Below are 26,762 nucleotides of genomic sequence, written 5' to 3'. Positions count from 1 at the left end.
TGCCCAGGCAGGACAGGGGTGTTGAAGGGCTCAAGGACGGCTGAGGCCTGGAGCCTGCTCCTGGAGGCAGGGCCTCATCGGACGGCGGGCCTCAGGGCAGGGGTAGGGCTGATGGCAGGGCCAGGAGGCGCTCTGAAATGTGGGTCGGAACGTCAGGAGGGCAGGTGGCCTCGCAAACTGAGGGAGCGTCTGAAATCAGCAAGACGGCAGAGGGACAGGTGGGGCAAGGAGCCTCCAGAGGAGAGGAACCGACAGGAGGGAAGGAGCACGAGGTGCGGGGCAGGCCGAGGTCGTGCCTCCAAGCTCGGGTTCACCCACGGGGAAGGCGATGCCACGGAGGGGCAAAGGGCGGGGCTGGGAGCAGCAGCTTTGGGACGAGGAGCCAGGATCCAGAGTGAGGTGGAAAATGTGATCCCTGGGAAGGAGGAGCTTTCCTCGCCAGAAACGGAAACAGCAAACAGTGACTGGAGCGAGGCAGGGAAACATTTGAGCGGGAAAAGGATCGGGGTTAAAGACGTTTGACAGGGAGATGGGAAAGATTCGTGGGGCTGCTCACTCACGGTCAGCGAGGGTATGTGGGCAGGTCTCAGCTGTATCCCCTACTCAGCAGACACGGGGCAGGGGCAGGGTGAGAAGCCAGACCCAGTCACGTTGGCCAGCACGAGGTCCCTCCCTCGAGCCAGGCTTCTTCTGGCACTGAATCACCCAAAGAGCCACGAGAAACACACAGGAACTGGTGAAAGGGTCTCCATTCGGCCTCCTGGTGCCTAGGCAAACGCTCTCGTCCCGCTTCTTTTTTCAATCATGTGACTTAAGGCTCTAAAACAAAGACTGGCAAACTATGGATCCCAGGGTGGCCTGCCAGCTGTTTTCGTGAATAAAGTTTTGCGGCTGCAGCCATGCCTGCTGTGTACGTGCCCCCATCTGTTGCTCGAGCCAGCAGACTTGAGGAGTTGCAACAGAGACTACAGGGCCCACAAAGCCTAACTCTTCCCTGGAAAGTTCACCGACCTGCCTTCGAATCCTGAAGCTCCAGCAGCAGCAATGCCCCGCTGGGAGGGGAGGGGCGACCCCAGCCCGAAGTGTGCAGGCTTTACTAATATCACCACCCTCGGGGTGTAATGACTTGTTTCTTTATGCTTGGTCTTTTGTCTTTTTAGGGCCACACCTGCGGCAAACAGAGGTTCCCAGGCTAGGGGTGGAATCAGAGCTCTGGCTGCCGGCCTACAGCACAGCCACCGCAGTGTGGGATCCGAGCCGTGCCTGCAGCCTACACCATAGCCCATAGCAATGCCGGATCCTTAACCCACTGAGCGAGGCCAGGGATCGAACCAGCATCCTCATGGATGCTAGTCAGATTCTTACTGAGCCACGACGGGAACTCCCTCTGCGTGTATTTAACATTTAAGGCTGTAAAGGTTCAAAAAGTATCTCGAGAGAGGTTATGAAAGAAGTCTCTGATACTACGGATGATTATACATAAATAAATGAGGGCAATTAATCACAGTGGTAGCTCTTCAGCCCTCTAAATAAATCCCCGAGAAATCTGGAATCTAGATTCAAACAGCAACTGTGAGGCTCCAGGTAAATGATGCATCCATCAGGCACATGGGGCACGTCTATCCACTCAGCAGGATCAGGTGCAAGAAACCGGATGAGAAAGTCCTCGCCAATACAAGGAGCACACACCTAGAGCAGCATCCACACCAAGGAATTCGAAAATGTCCTGGAAATGGCAGATACTTCTGTGACTATCTGGCTACTAACAAAACACACCCAACACATGAAGATAAAAACTGTGTGTGACAGTATCTCAGATGTGTCAGTTACAAAGGGCGACAGAGACCTTACCAAGACATTCTTAGCTACAAAAGAAGAGGTCATGCAGAAGTCTCTTTAATTTCCTGAATGTACAAATTGTGATTCGGAACGTACAGCAATGTTATCTATTCTACTTTTTTCTCATTTCTTAATCTAGAAATGTATTAATAGTTAATCTTCGGGTTCTTCCTTTCCAAATAGCTAATGCGCATAAAATTTTGTTCCCATGCCTCTTGAAGTCTTAAAGTGTTGCTGTAATTCTCCTGGTGCCTCTAAACCGTGCTCCTCGATTTCTGACCGCAATACAATACTCCAGAGGTGCTGGTTCTCTCTCTTCCAGCGGCCTGAAGTACATGGCAGGCGCAGCGGTTCAGAATAAAGACCTCCGGTTCTCACGCGGAGGGCGGGCCTCGGATGAGGCGAGGGTGGTGCGGAGCTGCGGGGAGGCAGCGCACGGCACACACGCACAGGCTCAGGCCTCAGCATCTCAGGACGGTGACCGTCCCGGGCCCACGCTGCCAGTGCCGTGGGTGTGGACACCGGCAGGCAGGGCCAGAGGAGGAAGAGCCGCCTGGAAGGGGACAGCTTCCCGGAGGGAGAGGCACAGGCCGCGTCCCCGTCAGGACGCAGCCACAAGGGCGCGGGACCTCGCTCGGGCACCAAGACTGACCGGCCCGAGAGCAGAGCCCCTCTGCGGCCTTCGCGGCCCGGCCCCACTTGTGTCCTCTCCCCACAGGAACGAGAGGCACTGAGAGACTCTACCAAGCACCTCTCCTCGAGCCAGGAGGCTCGGGTTGGTGGCTTATGGGACCAACAACTGCTTCATAAAACATGTACAGTGTTTTCTCACTTGCAAGCTCTCAATGGCCTCAACACAAAGTCAAATCCTGCCAACTCTGACTGTTTACTTCTTTTGCTTTTGCCACAGGAATAAAATTCTTTCACTCCCCTTTTCTCAACTTATTATTTTGCCACTGATTTCCTTCAAATGTCTTTTTCACACCTTTAGAACATTCCTAGATATTCCAGGAATTCGTCTTTGTGCCAAATTAGAAATTATGGAGATGTCGCACGCTCAGAAACCCCATATACGTTACACTGAGACTTAATGTACGTGAGTCATGCACCCTTTCACAGTCTGGATACGTCTAATTCTCTGTGCTGTAATTTCCTCCAGCAGCCCACGTGTAAACTCACAAAGGGAGAGACAAATGCAGGAAGAATCTGTTCAAAATGACGGTCAGATCCTGAATTTTCCTGAGCTGTGAAGTGAATGAGAAGACGCAATCCCAAGGCTGGGGTGAGGGCAGAGGAGGAGGGACTCTGGGGCGACCTGTCGTGTGGGGGCTCAACGAAGCACCCGATGCAGAATTTCAGACCATCTCAGGTTCAAAACACACACCCACACATTTTAACAGTCATGCACTTCTGCTTAATCTTTATGTTTTCAAATAGAGGTTCTTAGCACACAGTAACCAGTTACTGAAAACATATTTTGTGGGGGGTTTTTTGGGTATGTTTAGGGCCGCACCCGCAGCATATGGAGGTTCTCAGGCTAGGGGTCCAATCAGAGCTGTAGCTGCCGGCCTCCACCACAGCCACAGCCACAGCCACAGCCACGCGGGATCCGAGCCGCATCCGCAACCTACACCAGAGCCCACAGCCACGGCGGATCCCAAACCCACATCCTCATGGGCTCTAGTCAGGTTCATTAACCACTGAGCCACGGCGGGAACTCCTGTTTTTCCTCTTCTTTCCACTGAGAAACTAAAGCCGGACGTGACATCTGAAGAAGCCAGCAGCCTTCAGGTGAGTACCAGGACCAAACTCAGCTCTCTTGACGCCTGCCCGTGTCCTACCCATAGGCAGCCGGGCTCACTGCTGATTCTGAAAAGGCTGGTGCTTTTAACTCAGCTTCATTCTAAGCGAGTGTCACTGGGGCCAAGTTCTGAACTGGTTTCGAATTGCCCTGACTCTGTCAAGTAGCCAAAAATCTAGAAATAAACACCGAGCTTGAGAAGCTGGTGCGTATTCATTCGTCGCACGTACCTGCTTTGGAAATGCAGACCTTCCAGATGTGAGGTCAGGTGGGGAGGAGACGGGCACCTGCCCTGGGCTCGGCTACCGACCACAGCGTCGGGGGCCTGGTCCCCCCATGTGAATGGAGAACACACTGGACCGTCTGACACAACGTTCGAAGCAAGGAATTTACTCTGTGAACACTCTTATGACTGAAATGTTTAAACACCTTAATCCACAGCCGCAAATGGGTCAGAACAGATCTGGACCTCCCACCGCCCATCCCAGACCGGCGGAGTGGGGCCCGAGGGAGCGGAGGAAGAGAAGCACGGCCTCTACCCCCCGTTTCCTGCAGCCCCACTGCTCATCCAGTGTCCTCCCTCCCTGCCCGAATTCCTGGTCAATCTCCTCTGATGCCCAAACGCCCTACCAACATTTCGACATAGAGAACCCCCCTCAACACGGAGCCTACACGCAAAGGGACGTGAACCACCCCAGAGATCCGAACGCCTGGGGCGGAAAGCCGCATCTGCGGCCACAACGAGAGCCTCCCCTTCCCAGTGGCCTCCAAAGGAAGGGCAGACCCACTCCAAGTCCCTGCTCGTTCCCCAGCTCGATGAGGACCTCGCGGAGGAGCAGCTCTCGTGTGAGACGACGACACGCCCACAGGCGGCTGCAGGCCTCCCTGCCGCACCAGCCTCTGCCCTCCTCTACGCCAGAGAGCTTCCGAAAGCACCACTGCGCAGGAGGCCTGCGAGGCCAGACACAGCAAAAGCAAGCGTTTCACGCACAGAAAAACCACTGCAGCCAAGAGGCCCAGGGGTGGGGGGCTCTGAGCTGTCCCTGGGGCGGTGGGGGGGGGGGGGGTCCCACGGCCCCGATGCACAGACAGGCAGCTCCACCATAAGAAGAGCACGGCTTGCTGGCAGCCACTCAGAGGTCCCAGCAAGGAGGTTCGTGCGGGCGGCTGCCCGCGGGGCACTCACCTATGTGCGTCTGGGCCATGACGTCGGCCAGTCTGTGCGCCGCGCCGCTCCCCCCGCTTTGGGTGGACGAGGAGGAGGTGGTGGAGGTGGTGGAGCCGTGGATGGCCTGGCTGATCCAGTGCTCCATGTTGATGCTGCCCTGGCTGGAGGTGGGGGTCCCTTGGGAGTCGCCCTGCACGGAGCCTTCGTCTTCCGAGCCCGAGGAGGTATCTGCGGAAAGAGAGGTGACCTGCTTAGGCGTCGTCTCCGAACGCCCACCCGGCTCACCTGTCAACCCACCAACAACTTTTGCCTTGAACACTCTTCGAAAGCTATACAGCCTTTCAGATGCCAAGTCATTTGTTAGGACGCTGCAGGCTTTTTCCTCCAAAACACCCTCAAGACGCGACCAACAGCTTTTTGGCATTACTGTCTCAGACAAAGACGTACCAACTGCCTCCACTCAAGAGTCTGGGGGGAACCCAAATGCTCTCTGTGCTCAGACACCACGTGAGAGGGCCAGCTGGGGATTTTAAGAGCCACGGAACGTTCCAGTGTTTCCAAGTGGGATGCGCGGAGCCTCCGCTGTTCCCGAGGCGCCCCTCGGAGCTGCAGGCCACTGTGAAGGTCAGTGTGAGAGTGGCGGGGCTCACCCTCCTGCCCTCACATGACCACCGGCCTCAGACTGCGCGCAGCCACCCTGCCACCATTGCTCGCAACAGGGCTCACTGTTGACCTGACTTATTTTGCTACCTAGGAAAACCGTGTGTCGTGGGTTGAGAGAAAACGTTGCTTTTTCCCAGGAAATTAATGGCAATATTCTTCATTTAATAACTTTTCGCCTGGCAGCAGGTTCCCAGGAACGAGCCAGTGGTGTGCTCGTCATTTCCACCTCACTGGGAGAGCTGAGCCCTGCGGGAGGCCGGGGTGGGAGAGGAGGGAGCGCCTCCCGCCTTTACTGAGAGGAAGAGAGGGATCCTTTGCCTTAAGTCTCCAACACAACGATATTGGTAAAGAACATTCACACCAGTATTTTACTGTCACTGTGACGGGACCTTTCGAAAGTTTGTGAGAAATGTGTTAAAGAAGCGACAACATCAGAAACCTGGCAACATCTCCTTTGCCCTTCCTTTTAAAATAACTTAGAATTGCAATTTACATAAAAATAAAATGATATTTGATACAAAATAATATTTTCTGTATTCAGACCTACATCTTTTTTCAATCTTTTAAAAAAGCTGTGGTAAGATACACGTAAATGCTACCCTCTTAGCCCCTTCTAAGCGTGCAGCTCGAGGGTCTCACACGCGTTCTCAAGGCCACGCGACCCTGCTCATCACTCGCGTCCTCTTGTCCAGCGAGTGACGAGCAGCCTCTGACAGTCACCACCCCACTTGCTCGACCCCCGACCACTCCACGGCGCGCATCCAGGGGGCACCGTTCGTTCGCTGACTTTCTGCGTCTGGGCTTATTCCACCGGCGCGGTGTCCTCGGGATTCATCCACCTTGTGGCAGGGGTCAGAATCGCCTTCCTCCTCAGGGCGGAATGGTGCCACGGCCCTCACAGACCACATTTTGTCATCCGCTCATCTGCTGTGGACACTTAGGTGCTTCCACGTTTTCGCTGCTGTGACTAATGCTGCTGCAAACACAGGTGTATAAATACCGTTTCGAGATCCTCCTTTAAATTCTTTTGGGGAGGTACGCAGACGATGGACGGATGGGTGGTACAGTAAACTCCACTTTTGGTTTTTGAGGAGCTGCCATTCTGTCTCCAGAGAAGCCATACCATCTTACCTCCCATCAGCAGTGCGGCAGGCTTCCAGTTTCTTCACATCCTGACCAGCACCTGTAGTTTTACGGTTTTTTGAAAGCAGTCGCTGCCACCGATGTGCAGTATCTCCCTGTGGTCTCGATTAGCCGTTCCCTAATGATCAGTATTGTTGAGTAGCCGCCCCTGTGACTAGTGGCCACTTGTCCATCTCCTCTGGAAAAACATCTGTTCGAGTCCTTAGACTTAAGACTCTTGAGAGAGGTGCACACCGTACATTCACGCTGAAATACCGCCGCCCCCCAAAGTTTTCTCACGCCACTCTACAAATCAATCCTTCCTTTCTCACTACATCTTTTCATAAGAAAACTACACAACAGGGCCACTCACGACATAGGCACAAAAATCCTTAAAGTTTAGCAAACAGTATCAAGCAACATATAAAATGCCCAGGTGGTGACCAGGATTCTACATATAAACACGAATTAAGTTTCATTTGGCATTCGAAAGTGAACGAATGCTATACTCCATATTAGAATAAAGACAAAAAACAATAAGTTAAAAGTCACAGAAAAAGTATTTCGCAGTATCTAGCAGGCACTCACTGCAAACCCTCTCAACAATGTGGGATAGAAGGGGGCTCCCTCAGCCCGAAGAAGGGCCTCAATGGAAACCCCAACTCACACCAAATGGTCAAAGACTGCACACATTTCCCCTCAGCCGGGAACAAGGCAAGAGCGTGCCCCCTTGCCACTTGTAGCCCCACGACCCAGCAGGTTCTGGCCAATGAAATACAGGGGAAGGAAAAAATTCAAGGCACCCAAATTGCAAAGGAAGCTATAAAACTATCTTTATTCAAAGATGACATGATCTTATTTATAGGAAATGCCTAGGAACACACTGGAACACTATTTTTAAAATGAACTTTATCGGCGTGCAGGGGACTTAGAATGCTGTGTTAGCGTCAGGTGCAGAGCAAAGTCAATCAGCCCTACGTACACATAAACAGCCATTCTTTCACAGCTTCCTTCCCCGTACAGGCTGCCACAGGGTGCTGACACGATTTCCCCAGCTGTGCTGTAGGGTTGGGATTGGCACGTGCAATCCCAACTACTGTGTGCAAAACGGACTGTAACAAGGGCCTTCCATGTAGCTCGGTGAAAAACTCTTCAACTGGTAGATGAGCTGTAAGGAGACAGTGAGAATACGGCCAGTGACGAGGGAAGCAGACCTCATCAGACGATGAATCTGCCAGCACGGTGATCTTGGCCTCCTCAGACGGCAGAGCTACCCTGACAGGGCCAGAGCCATCAATGCGCCCAGCTAATTTTCCGGCTGATCATCCTTGCAGACAGAGGAGCTGGCATCAAAAGTTGTTTGGTGGAACCCCTAAGCAAGTTTTTGAATGTGGACTGCCTCTGCCGAGAGGACCAACAGGCCGTGGGACAGGATGAATTTCTGCAGGGGGATGAGCACACAGAGTGAGAGCCAGGAGCTCTTACCAGAGCAGACAGGCATCAGCGTCCTCACATGCACACACAGTTTCTGGCCGGACAGACTGCAAATCATTCCCACCTCCCAGGGAACAAGCACATGCTGATCTAGCGGTCAGAAGTTAAAACCCAGCCATCCAACCAGCTAGCAGGAGTTGTCACTATGTCAGGTGAGAAGAGCTGGCTGGTTATCCATGGAACTTTTTTGTTTTTTGATTTTTTTTGTCTTTTGAGGGCCACACCTGCGGCATATGGAGGTTCCCGGGCTAGGGGTCTAATCAGAGCTATAGCCACAAGCCTACACCACAGTCACGGCAACACCAGATCCGAGCCGCCTCTGCGACAAGAACAGGCATGCATTTCAATGGAACAGAACTGAACCTAGAATAAAGTCTTATGTTTATGGTTGTCAGTTTATTTCTGACAAAGGTCCCAAGATAATTCAATGACAAAAAAAGGTCATCTTTTTAACAAACAAAAAATGGATCAATGACCTAATAAAAAACCTAAAACTATGAAATTTCTGCAACTTCCAAAAACATAATCCATAAAATAAATAACTTGAACTTCATCAAAATAAAACACTCTTAGCTCCAAAAGATTCTATTATTTTCCTACGGGTAACATAACACATCGTCACCACACATACTTATTACAGAGGTCAGAAGTCTAAGGCCAAAGTGTTGGTGGGACTCCGCTCCTTGTGGACACTTTAGAGAACCCACCTGCTAGAGGAGGCCTGCATCGCCAGCTCACGGCCCCTTCACCCTCTCTTTAGGGCGAGTCCCTGCAACCTCTGGTTCATCGTCCTTTTTTTGTTACTTTGACACTCTTCCCTGCTCTCCTAAGGACCTTCCCCTCCAACTTTATTGAAATATAATGGACATACCTCGCTGTCTAAGTTTAAGATGCACAGCATGAGAGCTTCACTTATACATTTTGGAATAATTACCACAGTAAGTTTAGTTAGCATCCATCACCTCATATAAAATAAACCCAATAAAACAAAAACATTATTTTCCTTGTCCCGAGACTGCTTAGGTTTTACTCTCTGAACCTTCGGGCACGGCCTCTGTGCGTCACACCCCGGTACTTACACCTACACGGCCTTCCTTTCTGACGGCCTTCCTCCAAACCCCGCCCACTACCCCGTCTCTGGAAACCACAAATCTCATCTTTTCTGCATATTTCACACGTAAGTGAGATTATACACCATTTGCCTTTCTCTGTCTGAATAAAGACCTCTTTGATCACAGCGGGCCCATCTGGTTAATCAAGGACAACCGCCCTTTCCCAAGATTCCATCTGCAAAGTCCTTTTCTGCAACGTAAAGTAATATATTCGCAAGTTCTGGAAATTGTGATATGGATATCTTTGGAGGGGCCGTAACTCTACCGCAGACAACATTGGGAAAAGACAAACCACAGTTTGCAAATTACATATATGATTAAAGAACTTATATTCAGATTATATAAGGAATTTTTTTCCTGAGAAGGATAAAAAGTTTTAATATGTAACTATTTTATGTTAACGTTTAATATGAATATACTGCCCAGAGTTAACATTAAAATATTTTAAATTCAATTCAGCTGTGTATCCAAAGAATACTAATTATACCAGTTTAAAGAACTTTTTTTGGTATGACGATCTTTTTTTAATTTTTTTTTTCTTTTTAGGGCCACACCTGTGGCATATGGGAGTTCCCGGGCTAGGGGTCGAATCAGAGCTGCAGCTGCTGGCCTGCACCCCAGCCACAGCAACATGGGAACCAAGCCATGTCTGTGACCTACACCACAGCTCATGGCAACACTGGATCCTTAACCCCTGAGCAAGGCCTAGAATTGAACCCACATCCTCATGGACACTAGCCACGTTTATAATCAGCTGAACCACAAGGAGAACTCCCTATTTTTAAAACTTATTGAAGCGTATAGTTGATTTACAATGTTGTGTGAATTCCTCCTGTAAGACAAAGTGTTCAGTTAAACACATACATATACCCAGTGTTTCTCAGCTTCTTTCCCCATAGAGATTATCAGAGAATACTGAGCAGAATTTCCTGTGCTCCACAGCAGTCCTTGTTGACCATCCATTCCACACACAATGGTGAGCATGCGCCAATCCTGAACCCCAAGCCAGCCCTGCCCTCTACCTTTCCCTTTTGGTAACCATAAATCTGTGCCCAAAGTCTATGGGTCTGCTTCTGTCATGTAAATAAGTTCATTTGTGTCATTTCTTTAGAGTCCACATACAAGTGGTATGATGGTATCTGACGTTCTCTGAGTTACTTCCCTTAGTATAATAACCTCTAGGTTCAGCCATGTTGCTGCACATGGCATTATTTCACTCTTTTTTAATGACTGGGTAACATTCCATTGTGTGTCTGTACCCCAGCTTCTTTCTCCACTCCTCCATCGGTGGAGACTTGGTTGCTTCCACGTCTTGCTTACTGTGAACAGTGCTGCGGGGGCACTGGGGGCACCTATCCTTTCAAATCGTGGTTTTCTCTAGGTAGATGCCCAGGAGTGGGACTGCTGATCATACGGTATTTTCCACTTTTAGTGTTTTGAGCTGTTTTTCCATGGTAGCTATACCAAATTTACATGACCAACCGCAGTGTAGGAGCGTTCCCTTTTCTCTGCACTTTCCCAGCATTTATTGTTTGTATTTTTGATGATGGCCATTCTGACCAGTGTGAGGTGATATCTCACTGTTGTTCTTTTCTGTTTGTTCGCTTTCTGTTTTTTTTTACGTGCAGCATATGGAAGCTCCCAGGCTAGGGTTCGAATCAGAGCTGCAGCTGCTGGCCTACACCATAGTCAAAGCAATGTCAGACCCGTAACCCACTGAGCAAAGCCAGGGATCGAACCCACATGCTCATGGATCCTAGTCGAGTTTGTTACTGCCAAGCCATGACGGGAAATCTACACTGTTCTGATTTGCATTTCTCTTTCAAAGAGCAATGCTGAACATCTTTTCATGCATTTTTTTGGCCATCTGTGTATCTTCTTTGGAGAAGTGTCTATTTAGATCTTCTACCTATTTTATTTTCAAATATCATACGATATTATGTATATGTGGAATCTTAAAAAATGACACAAATGAACTTATTCATAGAACAGAAACAGACTTGCAGACCTAGAAAACACACTTATCCTTACCAAAGAGGAGAGGGAGAGAGGGAAACATTATCCACCTATCTTTTGACTGAACTCTTTTTCTGTTTGTTTCTTCAGAGCCACACCCACAGGATATGGAAGTTCCGGGCTAGGGGTAGAATCAGAGCTGTAGCTGCTGGCCTAGACCACAGGTCACAGCAACACCAGATCCTTAACCTACTGAGTGGGGCCAGGGATTGAACCCGCATCCTCATGGTTTCCAGTCAGGTTCCTTTGCACTGAGCCATGATGGGAACTCCTGGATGGGGAACTCTTAACCAGCGAGAAGACAGACAACTCATTTAAAAAACGGACCACAAATGTGAACCTTACCAGTGAATATATACAAATGACTAATAAGCACACGAAAAGATGCTTAGCACCGTCACTAGTGAAATGCAAATTAAAACCATAATGAAATGTTTCTTTACGAAGCAATGGTGAGGATGTTGAAAAACTGGAACCTTTAGCCATCGCTGGTGGGCACCTAAAACGGTGCAGCCACTATGGAAACAACTTGGCAGTTTCTTAAAAGGTAAACAAGTTACTATCAGAATCACCCATTCCACTCCTGGAAACCTACCCAAGACAAATGAAATTACAGGTCTGCACAAATACGTGCACATAAACGACGGTGTCGGCATTACTCAACACAGTCGCAAACTGGAAGCAAGCGAAATACCCATCAACTAGTGAATGGATAACCAAACTGTGGAATCTCAGAAAACACAATTTGGCAAGAAGAAGGCATGAACTACTGATGCTACAAAAGGGATGCTCAAAAACATGCTAAAAATGGCACAGAAGGATATATTTTATGAATTCATTTACAAAATGTCTGGAATATTCACCGAAGTGTATAAATCAGATCAGATGCTCCCTAGGTCTGGGTGTGAAAATGGGAGTTAACTACAAATGGGCACAAGGAAACTTTTTGGAGGATAAATGCTTTTAAAACTGGCTTGCAGGAGTTCCTGTCATGGCACAGCGGAAACGACTCCAACTAGGAATGCTGAGGTTGCAGGTCCAATCCCTGGCCTCACTCAGTGGGTTAAGGATCCGGCATTGCCGTGAGCTGTGGTGTAGGTTGCAGACACGGCTCAGATCCCGAGTTGCTGTGGCTCTGGCGTAGGCCGGCAGCAATGCTCTGATTAGACCCCTAGCCTGGGAACCTCCATATGCTACAGGTGCAGCCCTAAAAGGACAAAAAACAAACAAAAACTGGATTGCAGCAATGGTGGTCACACAATCTATATATTTACTAAAAATCATTAATTTACATACTTATTATGTGTTAATTTTATGGGATATAAATTATACACCAAGAAAAGTATTAAAAAGGAATGTGTTTTTTTAATACTTGGGTGTGATATTCTGTATCAAGTGCATCAAGTTTGTTGATAGTGTTGTTTTGACAACTTTCTTTTTAAGGACATTTAAAAATTCTCCATTATTTTTGATTTTTCTATTTTCCCCTTCATTATGCCAGTTTCTGCTTTATGAATTATAATGTTCTGTTTTTAGGCATATAAATATTCACTGCTACATCTTCCTGGTGAATCGTTCATTTTCTAATATGCAATTTTCCTCTTTATATCTGTACTCCTTTGTCCTGCTCTCTCCTTTGATATTCATTTTAACTTGTTCACCTTTTTATGCTTGACGTTTGGATTATATACTTTTTGTCATTTTATTTTTGCTATTTATTTATTTATTTATTTATTTTTCTTTTTAAGGCTGCGTGTGCAGCATATGGAAGTTCCCAGCCTAGGGCTGAATCAGAGCTGCAGTTGCCAGCCTACATCCAGCCGCAGCAACGCCAGATCTGAGCTGCATCTGGGACCTACACCACAGCTTGCAGCAATGCCGGATCCTTAACCCACTGACCAAGGCCAGGGATCAAACCCACAGCCTCACAGATACCATGTCAGGTTCTTAAAATGCTGAGCCACTATGGGAACTCCTGCTTTATTTTCAAATATCTTTGTTTTCACATTTAAATGTGTCTCTTGTAGACAACATATAGATTTATCTTCTTTTATCCAGTCTGCAATCTCTATCTTTGAAGTGGGCATTTGGTTCATTTACATTTTTTATTTACAAAATTTTTATTATAGTTGATTTACAATGTTATGTCATGTTCACTGTACAGCAAAGTGACTGAGTTAAACATATGTATACATTCTTTTTCTCATATTATCCTTCATCGTCTTCCACCACAAGTGATTGGAAATACAGTAGGACCTTTTTCAAAAAGATTTTTTGTGTGTGTGTATTTTAAATAATAGTAGAAAATTCAGTTTTTAACCTAGTTTTTAAAAAATCACATTAAATAGTCTTTGTGTTCCCACATTTTTTCTGCGTGTTTATTTTTTAATTTTTCTAATATCCAAGCCATGTGCAAATATAAACAAATGTCTTATTCAGACCGGATTCAGCATTTCTTTTTACTTAAAGTTGAGTTTTTTTAAACTGAAATGGTTAGTCAGCCCCGGCTTGCTTCTAAGTCTCCCTGTCATCAGAATTAGAGATGTTACCTTTCTTTTTTTTTTTTTTGTTATTTCCCCAATACAATTTCTTTTTCTGTTGTACAGCCTGGTGACCCAGTTATACGTACATGTGCACATTCTATTTTCTCCCATTGTCATGCTCCATCGTAAGTGACTAGACATAGTTCCCAGTGCCACACAGCAGGATCTCATGGCTAAGCCCTTCCAAAGGCAATAGTTTGCATCTATTAACCCCAAGCTCCCAATCCACCCCACTCCCTCCTCCTCCCCCTGGGCAGCCACACGTCTGTTCTCCAAGTCCATGATTTTCTTTTCTGTGGAAAGGTTCACTTGTGCTGTATATTAGATTCCAGTTATAAGTGATATCATATGGTATTTGTCTTTCTCTTTCTGACTCATTTCACTCAGTATGAGAGTCTCTGGTTCCAGCCACGTTGCTGCAAATGGCATTATTTTGTCCTTTTTTATGGCTGAGTAGTATTCCACTGTGTATGTATACCACTTCTTCCTAATACAATCGTCTGTCAATGGACATTTGGGTTGTTTCCATGTCTTGACTATAGTGAATAGAGCTGCAATGAACATGCGGGTGCATGTGCCTTTTTTAAGGAAACTTTTGTCCGGATATATGGCCAAGAGTGGGATTGCTGGGTCATATGGAAGTTCTATGTATAGATTTCTAAGGTACCTCCACACCGTTCTCCATAGTGGCTGTACCAGCTTACATTCCCACCAACAGTGCAGGAGGGTTCCCTTTTCTCCACAAGCCCTCCAACACTTGCTACTTGTGGACTTCTTAATGATGGCCATTCTGACTGGTGTGAGCTGGGATCTCGTGGTAGTTTTGATTTGCATTTCTCTAACAATCAGGGATGTTGAGCATTTTTTCATGTGCTTGTTGGCCATCTGTAGATCTTCCTTGGAGAACAGTCTATTCAGGTCTTTTGCCCATTCTTCAACTGGGTCGTGGGCTTTTTTGCTGTTGAGTTGTACCAGTTGCTTGTATATTCATTAGAGATGAAGCCCTTGTCCGCTGCATCATTTGAAACTATTTGCTTCCCATTCTGTAAGTTGTCTTTTTGGTTTCCTTTTGGTTTCCTTTTGGTTTCCTTTGCTGTGCAAAGGCTTGTCCGTTTGATTAGGTCCCACTGGTTTGTTTTTGCTCTCATTTCGGTTGCCTTGGGAGAATGACCTGAGAAAATATTCACGAGGTTGATGTCAGAGAATGCTTTGCCTATGTTCTCTTCCTGGAGTATGATGGTGTCTCGTCTTACACTTAAGTCTTTCAGCCAGTTTGAGTTTATTTTTGTGCATGGTATGAGGGTGTGTTCTAGTTTCACTGATTTGCATGCAGCTGTCCAGGTTTCCCAGCAACACTTGCTGAAAAGACTGTCTTTTCCCCATTTTATGCTCTTGCCTCCTTTGTCAAAGATTAATTGACCATAGGTGTCTGGGTTGATTTCCGGGTTCCCTACTCTGTTCCATTGGTCGGTCTGTCTGTTTTGGCACCAGTACCACACTGTCTTGATGACTGTGGCTTTGTAATATTGCTTGAAGTCCGGGAGAGTTATGCCTCCCGCTTGGTTTTTGTTTCTCAGGATTGCTTTGGCAATTCTGGGTCTTTTGTGGTTCCACGTAAGTTTTTGGATGGTTTGTTCTAGTTCTGTGGAAAATGTCATGGGTGATTTGATGGGGATTGCATTGACTCTGTGGATTGCTTTGGGTAGTATGGCCATTTTTACAATATTGATTTTTCCAACCCAGGAGCATGGAATATCTTTCCATTTCTTTACATCTTCTTTAATTTCCTTGATTAATGCTCTATAGCTCTCGGCATGTAAGTCCTTTACCTCCTTGGTCAGGTATATTCCCAGGTATTTGATTTTGGGGGGTAAAATTTTAAAAGGTATTGTATTTTTCCAATATTTCGTTGTTAGGATCCAGAAATGTGACTGATTTCTGAATGTTAATCTTACATCCTGCTGTTTTGCTGAATTTGTTGATCAGTTCAAGGAATTTTGGGGTTGAGTCCTTAGGGTTTTCAATGTATAGTACCATGTCATCTGCATACAGTGACAGTCTCACCTCTTCTCTTCCTATTTGGATGCCTTTTATTTCTTTTGTTTGTCCGACTGCCGTGGCTAGGACTTCCAGTACTATGTTGAATAACAGTGGTGAGAGTGGGCATCCTTGTCTTGTTCCAGATTTGAGTGGGAAGGCTTTCAGCTTTTCTCCTTTGAGTATTATATTTGCTGTGGGGGTGTCATAAATGGCTTTGACTATGTTCAGGAATGTTCCCTCTGTACCCACTTTGGCAAGAGTTTTGATCATGAATGGATGTTGGACTTTGCCAAATGCTTTCTCTGCATCTATTGAGATCATCATGTGGTTTTTGACTTTTGTTAATGTAGTGTATGACGTTGATTGATTTGTGCATGTTTGTAATAACTGATATAAGTGGGTTTAAGACTAACATTTGGCTGATGTTTTCTATTCATTCCTCCTATTTTTACCTCTGTTGATGTTTCCTATCTTCTTTTCAATTAACCCATTTTTTTTAGTTTCCTTTTATGTCCCTTATTAAATTCTTACCTATATTTTCTCATTTTTTTTAGTGGCTGCTCTAGGGCTGAGAATATGAGGCCTCAGTAGGCCCATATGGGGTCAATACTGTAACTGTCTGCTCTTCAAATCGGACACTTCCACCTTCTCTCCCCCCTGTACCCACACTGCATCTGACACCACTCATTTTCTTCTTCCTCTTTCTAGTTCCTACTTCGAAAACATAACCACTTCATAGCATAATTCCATTCACCTGACCTTGTCTTTTGTGCAACTGTTGTTTTAAAGAAAATTAAGAGGGAAAAACACAGTATCTTCTGTTTACCCAGCTACTTACTATGCCCAGGGTTCTTTCCACTTCACAAGCCTAAGTTTTTATCTGATATCATTTCCCATCCGCCTAAACGGCATCTATTCATGTGTTTGTAGTGCTGCTCTCAGCTTTCATGTGTTTCATCATGCATTTATTTCACCATGTATGAAGAATATCATCACTGATATGAGGTGACAGCTGTGTTTTTTCCCTTTCAGCACTTGCAAAAGGCCACTCCAGCCTTCTGGACTTGACCATGCCTTCACTTACGTGCTCCTAATTCATTGCCACGATTGTTCTCCTGTATACAATGTTCCTGTTTTCCTTTGATTACTTTCAAGATTTCCACATAATCTTTGGCTTTCAGCACTTGGACCACCATGAACTTAAGTATGATTCTTTCTCTATTTAACCTGTGTGGGGTTCACTGAACTTCTGTTTCATATCCATCTGAGAAGTTTTTGACCTTTATTTCTTTAAGTCATTTTTCTTCCTTTTTCTCACTCTCTTTTCTTTCTGGATTCCAATACAAGTATGTTAACATTGTATCACAGAAGCGTGAGGTTCTGTTAAGTTTTCTTTAATCTTTTGCCTCCCTGTTCTTCACTTTGGTTACTTTTCTTGATCTCTCTCCAAGTTTACAGACTTATCCTACTTCTCCAATGTGATGTTAAGCTGATCTAATTAAATTTCATTTGTGTTATGCTTTCAGTTTTTAGAGTGTCTATCAACTTCGGAAGTATTTTTTCCTTTCTCTGCTTAGCTAAAGTATTAAGACAATATCTTCATTTCGTCCTGTGACATATTTTCATTTGATTCCTTGTATGAGGTCCACAGCCATCTCATTTGTTTTGTGTATTTCTATCGTTGTTTACAGCGTATGGAATAGTCTGGTACTGTTACTTCATTATGTCTGGAAGCAAAAGTGCTGACAACTTCTCCTATCTTTTTATATGTGAAAACTAAAGCAAAGTATCAGCTACAGAAGACCTGCACTAAGATTGCAATAATCGTAATTGTACCTTTTTGAGAAACTCTGATACTAGCCATCAACCAGTCACTTCATGCAGAGACTATAAACTTAAGATATATGCTCAAAGGAGAACTAGACACAAAATTAGTTCTAACAAATGTTATCAGCAACCGAGGAAAATAGAATGAGAGAAAAATGAAGCTGAGCCAAGATTTTGTTCAAGCAAGTACAGTTACAAATATGCAGCCTACTGCTAAGCACAAAATCGGCTGTGAGCAGAAATTTTATGATGATGGTAGTGGCACTTAGGATTGTACAAAACTATGCCGTGGGATATTGTCATCAGGACTCCTGAATGAGGGTTTACAAAGCGTATTACATGGTGTACAGGAAAGTGCTAATCAAGCAATTCGATGCAAATATTTCCCTAAAATGACATTTCCAATAATGCTCTTTTATATTTTGCAAAGATATCTACACAAGGTTTGTTCCCCTGAAAGTACTGTCTTTCATCATGCATGACGCAATAATATCCCTGAGGGAGGGTTCAATATGTAAAAAGCAAATAACAGACAATCACACTGCACTTTGTACTCTAGACTCAATGCTTCCCACAAAAAAAAAAGGTTCAGAAAAATGTCCATCTCCCTGCATACTTTAAAATCTTTAAAAAAGATTTGTTTAAAATATTTTAAGTGGATTTGTTATCTTTTAAGTCCATTCTGTTTGTTATATAAACACAAAATAAACTTTTTTTTTTTTACCATATTATAAATTTTGGCAAATTATAACCGTAAAGCAAACAAACAGGATTAAACATATTAATTAAGTGGATTTAAAAATAGTCCATGAGTTCCCATTGTGGCTTAGCAGGTTAAGAATCCGACACAGTGTCCACGAGGATGCGGGTTTGATCCTTGGCTTCACTCAGTGGGTTGAGGATCTGATGTTGCTGCAAACTGCAGCACAGGTTGCAGATGCGGCTCAGATCTGGTGTTGTCGCGGCTATGGCACAGGCCTCAGTTGCAACTCCAATTTGATTCCCAGCCCCAGAACTTCCATATGCTGCAGGTGCAGCCATGAAAACAATTTTCTTTTTTAATTAAAAAAATTTTTTTAAAAATAGTCCAAATTACATGTTGTGGCTCAGCATAAAGAAAGGAAGGAAAGGAAGGAAGTGGGTCAAAAGGACTCCCTTTCCTACTAGAAAACTACGTTCTTGAAATAAAGGACTTCCCTTGTATTGCCTGTTAAAAAACAAGATGACCAAGTTTTACACTATTTAAATTCTCCTGCGAAGCTCAGGACTTTCACTTTTAAAGGCATGTGAGGTTGAAGACCTAAGCGTTGTCTGAAGTAGTACGGGAAACACGTGACCACATCTCCGGGTTCATGTGCTTCTACCACCCTCAGAGTCTGCAAACATTGACTAAACTTCCAAAGATTCCCAAAAATGTTACGTATGTGTCCAACTATTCCTAATGAACTTAAGTTTCTCTTGAGAACCAAAGTGTGTGCCAGGTAACTTGGGTCTGCAGAAAAGGCAGAGTGGCTCAACGGCATGAACAGTGCTGGAACCAGAACCATACACAAAACAGTCAAGTAAATTAGGCTCAAATCCTTCGTGCTTCCAACAGATGCCTTAACTTGGTGCTTCACTTTCACTGTGAAGATCATGAGGCACAGATTATAATGATTTGAGCAAACTTAGAGATCTCAGGTCGCTAATAAAAAATTTAAGATTAAACAAGAGCAGAAATATAAATGGGATATTAGCTTCAACCATTTAGCTCAGGGGTAAGCAGGACTGTGGGCCAAATCCTCTGCCTGCTTTTAACGCATCAAGTTTTATTGGCACATAGCCGCGCCGGCACTGACATGCTGCCTGTGGCGTCCTTTGCATTTACAATGGCAGAGCAAGCAAATGTGACAACCCCAAACGTGTATGTGCACTTTACAGTAAAAACTGATGACACCAGATTTAAGTAACTGTCTAAATTCTTCAACTGATTCCATTTCTTAGCATGGCACTACAACCTACCAACATTTTAAAGACTTTGATAAAATGCATATACCAGTTCAAGCAGAAGAGAAATCCAACTTCAGTTACAAGGATGGCTGTACAAACTCTTCTCTTGCTATGTGAAGAACTAAATAAAAGTTTACAAGACTGTTTAATAAAAGTCTATATCATATTTACGCATCTAAATGAAACATTCAAAACATTTATATAGACATACATATAATCACACTCATTTTCTTTCCAAGTTTAATTTAGAGTATTTATACTGTTTCTGGACTTCTAGTTATAAAAATCTGTATTATAGCACCATGATTGTGAAAGCTAAAAAGACTGCCGTTCCTGGCACTGACTTGATTCCACAGCATGCTAGCCACTTTATGAAGCAGGTGGGGCCTGCTGCTCACCTGGGGGTGTGTAGGCATCCATCGAGGTCTGCACAACCAAGGACCTGCGTTTGGAAGGCATAGGCACCGCCATCTTCCTTTCTTTGTGTTTAGCGAGCGCGGCCTGAACAGCTTCTGTGTGAACATCTGAAACAAAGAGAGCACCATCATTCCCTTGCTCAGGACAATCCGCAGGCCCCGCTTTTCTGCCTTCTCTCTGGTCCTGCAACTGTCACGAGGGGATGGGAAGGGAAGTCTGAAAGTCTGAAAGCTCCAGGAAAAAGGCATTCAAATTCATTCACAGACTTTTTTTTATTACTATTTTTTGCTTTTTTTTTTTTTTAGGGGCACACCTGCAGCATACGGCGGTTCCCAGGCTAGGATCAAATGGGAGCTGTAGCCGCCGGCCCACAACACAGCTCACAGCAACACAAGATCCTTAACCCACTGAGCGAGGCCAGGTATGGAACCCGCAACGTCATGGTCCCTAGTTGGATTTGTGTCTGCTGTGCCACGATGGGAACTCCCATTTGCAGACTTTTAACTACTCGCTTTAATACCTTAGAATTTGTATAAATAATCCCATACTGGATGTAAGCTGCTGCGACTGTTCTTTTCTTAGAGTGAATAGATCTTGATCTTCAAATATTTCTTCATGGATCACATTCTGAAGCTTCACAATTCATCTCACTGTTCTGCTAAGGGAAGTACGTACACCTTACAGGTTGTTAGTAATGATTCTGGCGAACACTTTCCAGGCATCAGTTATGAGGCGGTCACTCTGTTAGGCATTTGGTGTATATAAACCCGTTGCATTAACTCCGCAAGTGTGTGCTCAGCACCTGCTTTGTCAGGATGGTGTCCTCAGGGCCGGGTGCAGAGAATCAGGAAGACAAGGTATGGTGTCTCATGACGCTTACTTTGCAGAGGTTTAAAGACAGACAACAGACAATCAAAGGGGGGCAATGAAAAAGGGTGAAAAGACTGAGTAGCCCCTTCCTCAGGAAGCCAGGGCAGAGCTCTGTAATTGTGAAGTCGGAACAGTAAGAACGAACCAGCCGTTCCGTCGAGAGGAGACTCTCCAAGACGAGGGAAAAGGCAGCTCCGAGGTCCCATCTACGAGCGCGGACGGTGCTGGCAGGGGCCTTCGGCAGAGGAGGGCTTTCCAGGACCAGTACAGAGCTCGGCTCCCATTCTCACTTGGACAGGGAGGCCCTGGGGGGGTTGGGGTAGCAGTGACATGATCTGATTCCACCGTGAGGGATCGTTCTGGCTGCTGGGAGGGGGCTGCGGGAAGAGAGCAGGCGCCAGGAGACCAGGTAAAAGGCAGCAGTGGGGAGAGACGAGGCCCGCAGTCTTCCAGGCATTCCACGAAGGAGGCGCTTATTCCCATCGCTCAGATGCGAGCACACACGCGTGACGCCGTCCCGGGGTCGTGGCACTGACCGGGTCTGGGCCCAGGGTGCGTACTTCCAGGGCCTTCACCACTAGCCACGCATCCCCTAGCTCTTCCTGGGAAAACGTCACCCTGTGGTCATGAGGAGGCGCCTGGGCCAGGTGCAGCCTGCAGGCTCCTCCTCGTGACCTTTCACTGGAAGAGACGCCCCCTTCACGTGTGTGGCCTCTGTGCTCCCTCACTGGGACAGCAGGGCGGTGCAGCTGTGACAGACAGGGCGGCCCAGAAAGCTAAGCCTATTTGCTAACTGACCCTTTACAGAAAATACGTGCCAGCCCGTTTTAGAGCACGTCACATATCAAACACAATGAATTTATCGTTTTATTTTGTTCAGACTTGTGTATGCACTGCTCTTTTCTCCAAGTACCGGAAGACAAAAACCTAGTTTCGGATCACTCTTTTTCTTAAACTCCCAGATGAAAACTGACGTTTGAATGACTTGGATTCACGCTACTGAATCCAACTAAATGGTGGAGTTCCTGTTGCAGCTCAGCGACAATGAACCCGACTAGTATCCATGAGGACGCAGGTTCAATCCCTGGCCTTGCTCAGTGGGTGAAGGGTCTGGCGTTGCTGTGAGCTGTGGTGTGGGTCACAGACACGGCTCGGATCCCGCGTTGCTGTGGCTCTGGCGCAGGCCGGCCGCTACAGCTCCGAGTGGACCCCTAGTGTGGGAACCTCCATATGCCGCGGGGGCGGCCCTAGAAGAGACAATAAAAAAACCCAAAAAACAAAAACCTAAAGGGCTCACCAATGATGTGGGAGTACATTAATTCTCCACATAGCAAACACATTGTATTACATATTTCTCCTTTTAAACTTTCTGTATTCCTCCTTTTAAATTTCAAATTTACAGATGGTCTGCCACAGTACGGAGAATTCCCGTATTACTTTCGCTCAAACTCACCATTGATATTTGAGCCTATTGCTTTATGTGATACGTTTTTTCCCTAACCATTGGAAAACAAGCCGCAGACACCCTTTTCCTCTATACATAGATATTCCACTGTATTTCCTAAAAACAAAGACAATCTCCTACATGATGCAAATTCTCAAAATCAGGAAAGTTAACAGCGATCTATTAGCATGATCTAATTCAAAGTCCATGTTCAAACGGTGCCAACTGTCCTGGTAACTTCCTTTGCAGTTATTTTGTCTTTCTGGTCTGCGAGCCAATCCAGAAGCACAGGTGCATCCATTTATCAGGTTTTTTTGCCCTCCTAGATCTACTAGTTTTCTAGCTTCTGCATCTCATGACATTGGCCGTTTTAAAGAACACAGGCCAGTTACTGTGTAGGCTGTCTTCAACCTGGCTTTTCTGATGACTCGTCATGATTAGATTCAGGCCATGCGTGTTAGCAGGGATTGCACAGAAGTCGGTCCTCCACTGGGCTGTTAATTTTGGTCCCCGCTTACGGCAGTGCCCATCAAGTTCTTCCCAAGTAGAGATGCTACTTTTCCCATAAGCAATATTCTCCTGAGATCTTAAAGAAGCTGCCAAAGTGGTTATAATACGTAACATCCTCACCACCAGCACACGAGATTCCAGTGCCTCCACATCTTCACCAGCACCTGGGACCATGGATCTTTTTCACAGTAGCTGCTCTTGCAGCTGCTCAGCGGAATCATTACAGGCTCCACCTGCATTTACCTGACGGCTTGTGTGCCTTTCCCGGGCTTCTTGGATATTTGCCTACCATCTGCTGCGAGATACGTGTTCAAGCTTCTGAGGAGCCTTTTTATTGTTGATTATTATGGGTACAAGTTATTTTTTTAAGATACATGTTTTGAAAATATTCAACCCTAGTCTATGGCTCAAGTGTCATACCCTTATAATAATGTGCTTCATGAGAAGAAAATTGTCATTTTTATGAAATACACTTTATGATTTTTTTCCTCTCTGGCTAGCACTTTTTGAATCCTGTCTGTAAAATCTGTGCCTACCTCACGGTTCAAAAAATACACTCTTTCATTTTCTTCGGGAAGGTTTTACCTTTTACTTTAGATCAAGGAGCCATCTCAAGTTAATTTTTCAAAGTAGTGAAAGTTGGGGTTGGTGTTCACTTTTTCCCACATGTTCGTCCAATGTTTCAGGTACCAACTGTTATAAAGATTTTCCTTTTCCTCATTAAATTGTCTTAGCTCTTCTGTCAAGTATCACCTGACCATGTGCTCATGGCTACAATTCTGAATGCTTTATCTGGTGCAGTTAATCTATTTGTCTAAACTTCTACTAGCTCTATGCTACTCTGATTAGTATAGGGTTTTTTTTCAGTTAGAATATGATGTACTAAACCCACATCTCAAATAAATGTATATTTTATTAGTTTTTACTGTAGGAAAAAACCCGTAAGACTCACCCTCCCAGCAATTTCCAGGCGGTCAGCACCACACTGTTAAGCACAGGCACAGACTGTCACCAGGCCCCAGAAGTCCCCGTCCCGGATGACGCCACATCCAGCTCGCCCCCGCCCCCGCCACCCCCGGCAGCCACCCCTACGAAGTGACTGCTTTAGATGTCTCACAGCAGTGGAATCACACAGTGTTTGTCTTTCTGTGATGGTCTTACTTCCCTTAAGAAAATGCAGGCGGTCCTCATTTCCTTCCCCTTGGAGGCTCAGTTGTATTCCACTGGATACGCACAGCACATCTTTATCACTCATCACCGAGGGACACTCGAGTTGCTCCCCGCTCCTGGCAGCTGTGAATACTGGTGCAGCGACCCCTGCTCAGGCCCCTGCTTTAGATCCTTTTGGATATATGTCCAGAAGTGGAGCTGGTAAATCACATGGTGGTTCTAGGTCTAATTTTTTGAGGAAGCTCCATGCGGTTTTCCACAGCTGCCGCACCGCTTTACATTCTGAAAAACAGGGGACAAGGGCGCAATTTCTCTACATACTCACGACATCTGTTTTCTGTTTTAATAAATTCTATCACAGCCACGGCAATGGGTTTGAGCGGTATCTCACGGTGGTTTTGACTTGCATTTTCCTGATAATCGGTGACGCTGAACGTCTTTTCGCCATTTGTTGCTACTCCTTGGAGAAATGTCCACTGAAGTCTTTTGCCCTTTTTTACACGGCGTTACTGACTGAGCTACAGGAGCTCTCTATGTGTTCTGGCTCTTAAACCATTACATACATGAGAATACTTTCTTCAGCTTCATAGGCTGCCTTTCCCTCCACCGCTTGCTTCACTTCACAGGAGTTTTAAGTATGATCCGTCCCTTTGCCTGATGTTGCTTTTGGTGTCTGTGCTCTTGGTGTCACACTCACGAAATCATGAATCATTGAAATTCATGAATTTTCAATGTCATGATGGCTTCTCCCTATGGTTTCTTCTAGAAATTTTATAGTGTCAGGTCTCAATTAGGTCTATAAACCATTTTGAGTTAATTTTTGTATATGGTGTAAGATGAGGATCCAAATTCTTTCTTTTGCATGTGAATATCCAATCTTCCCAACACTCCTTGCTGAAGAAACCACCCTTCCCCGCAGCCTCATCCACGACCATCTGACCACACACACACACGAGTGTTTCTGGCCCCCACCCTATCCCCTCAGTCTACACGGCGGTCTCCAGGGCAGCACCGCAAGATTTTCACCACTGTAGTGTGTACCGAAATCAGGAAGTGTGAGGCCGCTGTTTTGCTCTTCTCAAGTCTGTTTTGGCTATCCAAATTGGATCTTATTTTCACGGAAGTCTTATAAACACTCCGTCACTTTCTACCGAAACTCTGCTGGGGCCGGGACTGGATCCCTGTTAAATCTACAAGTCAATGTAGAGAGACTATTTAATACGGAGTCTTCCAATTCATTAACGGGGTGGCCTCTCCAGTATTCTTCTCCTTTAATTTCTCCCAGGAAGAACAGTCTATCCTGTTAATAACACTGCATGTACAACTGAAAGAAATGTTTATTTTGTAGTTGTCTGACACATGCTGATTTATAGTCTTCAGATCTGCGATCTCTTTCCTACATTTATAACTAGTTACTTCAATTACTCAAAGAACTGGGGATTATTGCACTTTTCCCCGTTTCTGAAACTTTATACGTTTTGAAGTTTTGCTCCTACATGTATGCATATTTAGGTCTGTTATTTCTTCCTGATTAACAAACCCTCTTACTGTCACAAAGTGTCCTTCTTTACCCCTGGTCATATTCCTCATTTTGAAATCAACTTTGCTTAATTAGCATAGTCACTTTGACTTTCTCATGTAAACTGCTTTCATGGTATCTATTTTTCTCTATCCTTTAAATTTCAACCTTTTTCCTTTTCTTTATAGCATACCTTTTATAAAATACATATATAGTTGAGTTTTGTTTTTTTTAATCCACTTTGATAATCCCTGCCTTTTGTCCATTTACACTTGATGGTTATACTTAAGGCTAATGTTTTGCTATTTATTTTCTACATGTAAAACTGGATGCTAATATTTCTGTGTCCCTCTTCCCTTCCACTTTTGGCTTAATCAAGTTGTTTTTTTGTTTGTTTTTCCCCATTAGTGTTCATCTTAGTTCTCTTAATGGATTGTTAGCCATATCTTCATGTACTATTATTTTTTTATTTTTATTTTTTGTCTTTTTAGGACCACACCCATGGCAGATGGAAGTTCCCAGGCTAGGGGTCGAATTGTAGCTGCAGTTGCCAGCCTACACCACAGCCACAGCCACACGGGATTCGAGCCATGTCGTCAACCTGTACTACAACTCACGGCAATGCAGGATTTTCAACCCACTGAGCGGGGCCAAGGATCGAACTTGCATCCTCATGGATACTAGCTGGGTCCACCACTGCTGAGCCACAATGGCAACTCCCTTCATGTACTATTTTAAATGGCTGATGTAAAAACTACAACACGTATCCTTAACAGTCTACTTAGAGTTAGTAGTAGGCCATTTTACCCAACAGAACGAAAAGTCTGCAATAGTAGAAGTGATTTATCTCCAACATTTTTTTTTTTTTTTTGATGGCCGCACCTACGCCACATGGAAGTTCCTGACTAGGGACTGAATCCAAGCTGCAGCTGGGACCCATTCAGCAGCTGTGGCAATGCTGGATCCTTTAACTGGCTGTGCAGGGCCCGGGATATAAACAGCACCTCCACAGTATCATGAGCCGCTGCAGTCAGATTCTTAACCCGCTGTGCCACAGTGGGAACTTTAAACTTTATTGTTGTCATTTATTTAAAAACTACATTGATAACTACCATTGCACTATTATAATTTTTGCTTTAAAAAGTTATCTTTAATGAAATTAAGACCAAAAAAAAAAAGACTTCTTCATTCTTTCTTTTAAATGAGTTCCATCTGTTC

General features: G+C 45.3%; 1 protein-coding gene across 2 annotated transcripts in view; it reads right to left on the bottom strand.

Moving 5' to 3' along the window:
• DIP2C (disco interacting protein 2 homolog C) overlaps nt 1-26,762 on the bottom strand; it is a 330,049-nt gene that overhangs the window by 116,866 nt on the left and 186,421 nt on the right. For both annotated transcript variants that reach the window (XM_047754739.1, XM_047754740.1), the window contains 2 exons: nt 20,013-20,138; nt 4,827-5,036 (listed from right to left, as the gene is read on the bottom strand). In XM_047754739.1, coding sequence (XP_047610695.1) covers nt 4,827-5,036; nt 20,013-20,138 — 336 coding nt within the window. The remainder of the gene's footprint in view (nt 1-4,826; nt 5,037-20,012; nt 20,139-26,762) is intronic.

This window comes from Phacochoerus africanus, chromosome 12 (genome assembly GCF_016906955.1).
Source record: "Phacochoerus africanus isolate WHEZ1 chromosome 12, ROS_Pafr_v1, whole genome shotgun sequence".
Classification (NCBI taxonomy): Eukaryota; Metazoa; Chordata; class Mammalia; order Artiodactyla; family Suidae; genus Phacochoerus; species Phacochoerus africanus.
This window is presented reverse-complemented; position numbering and strand designations above follow the sequence as displayed.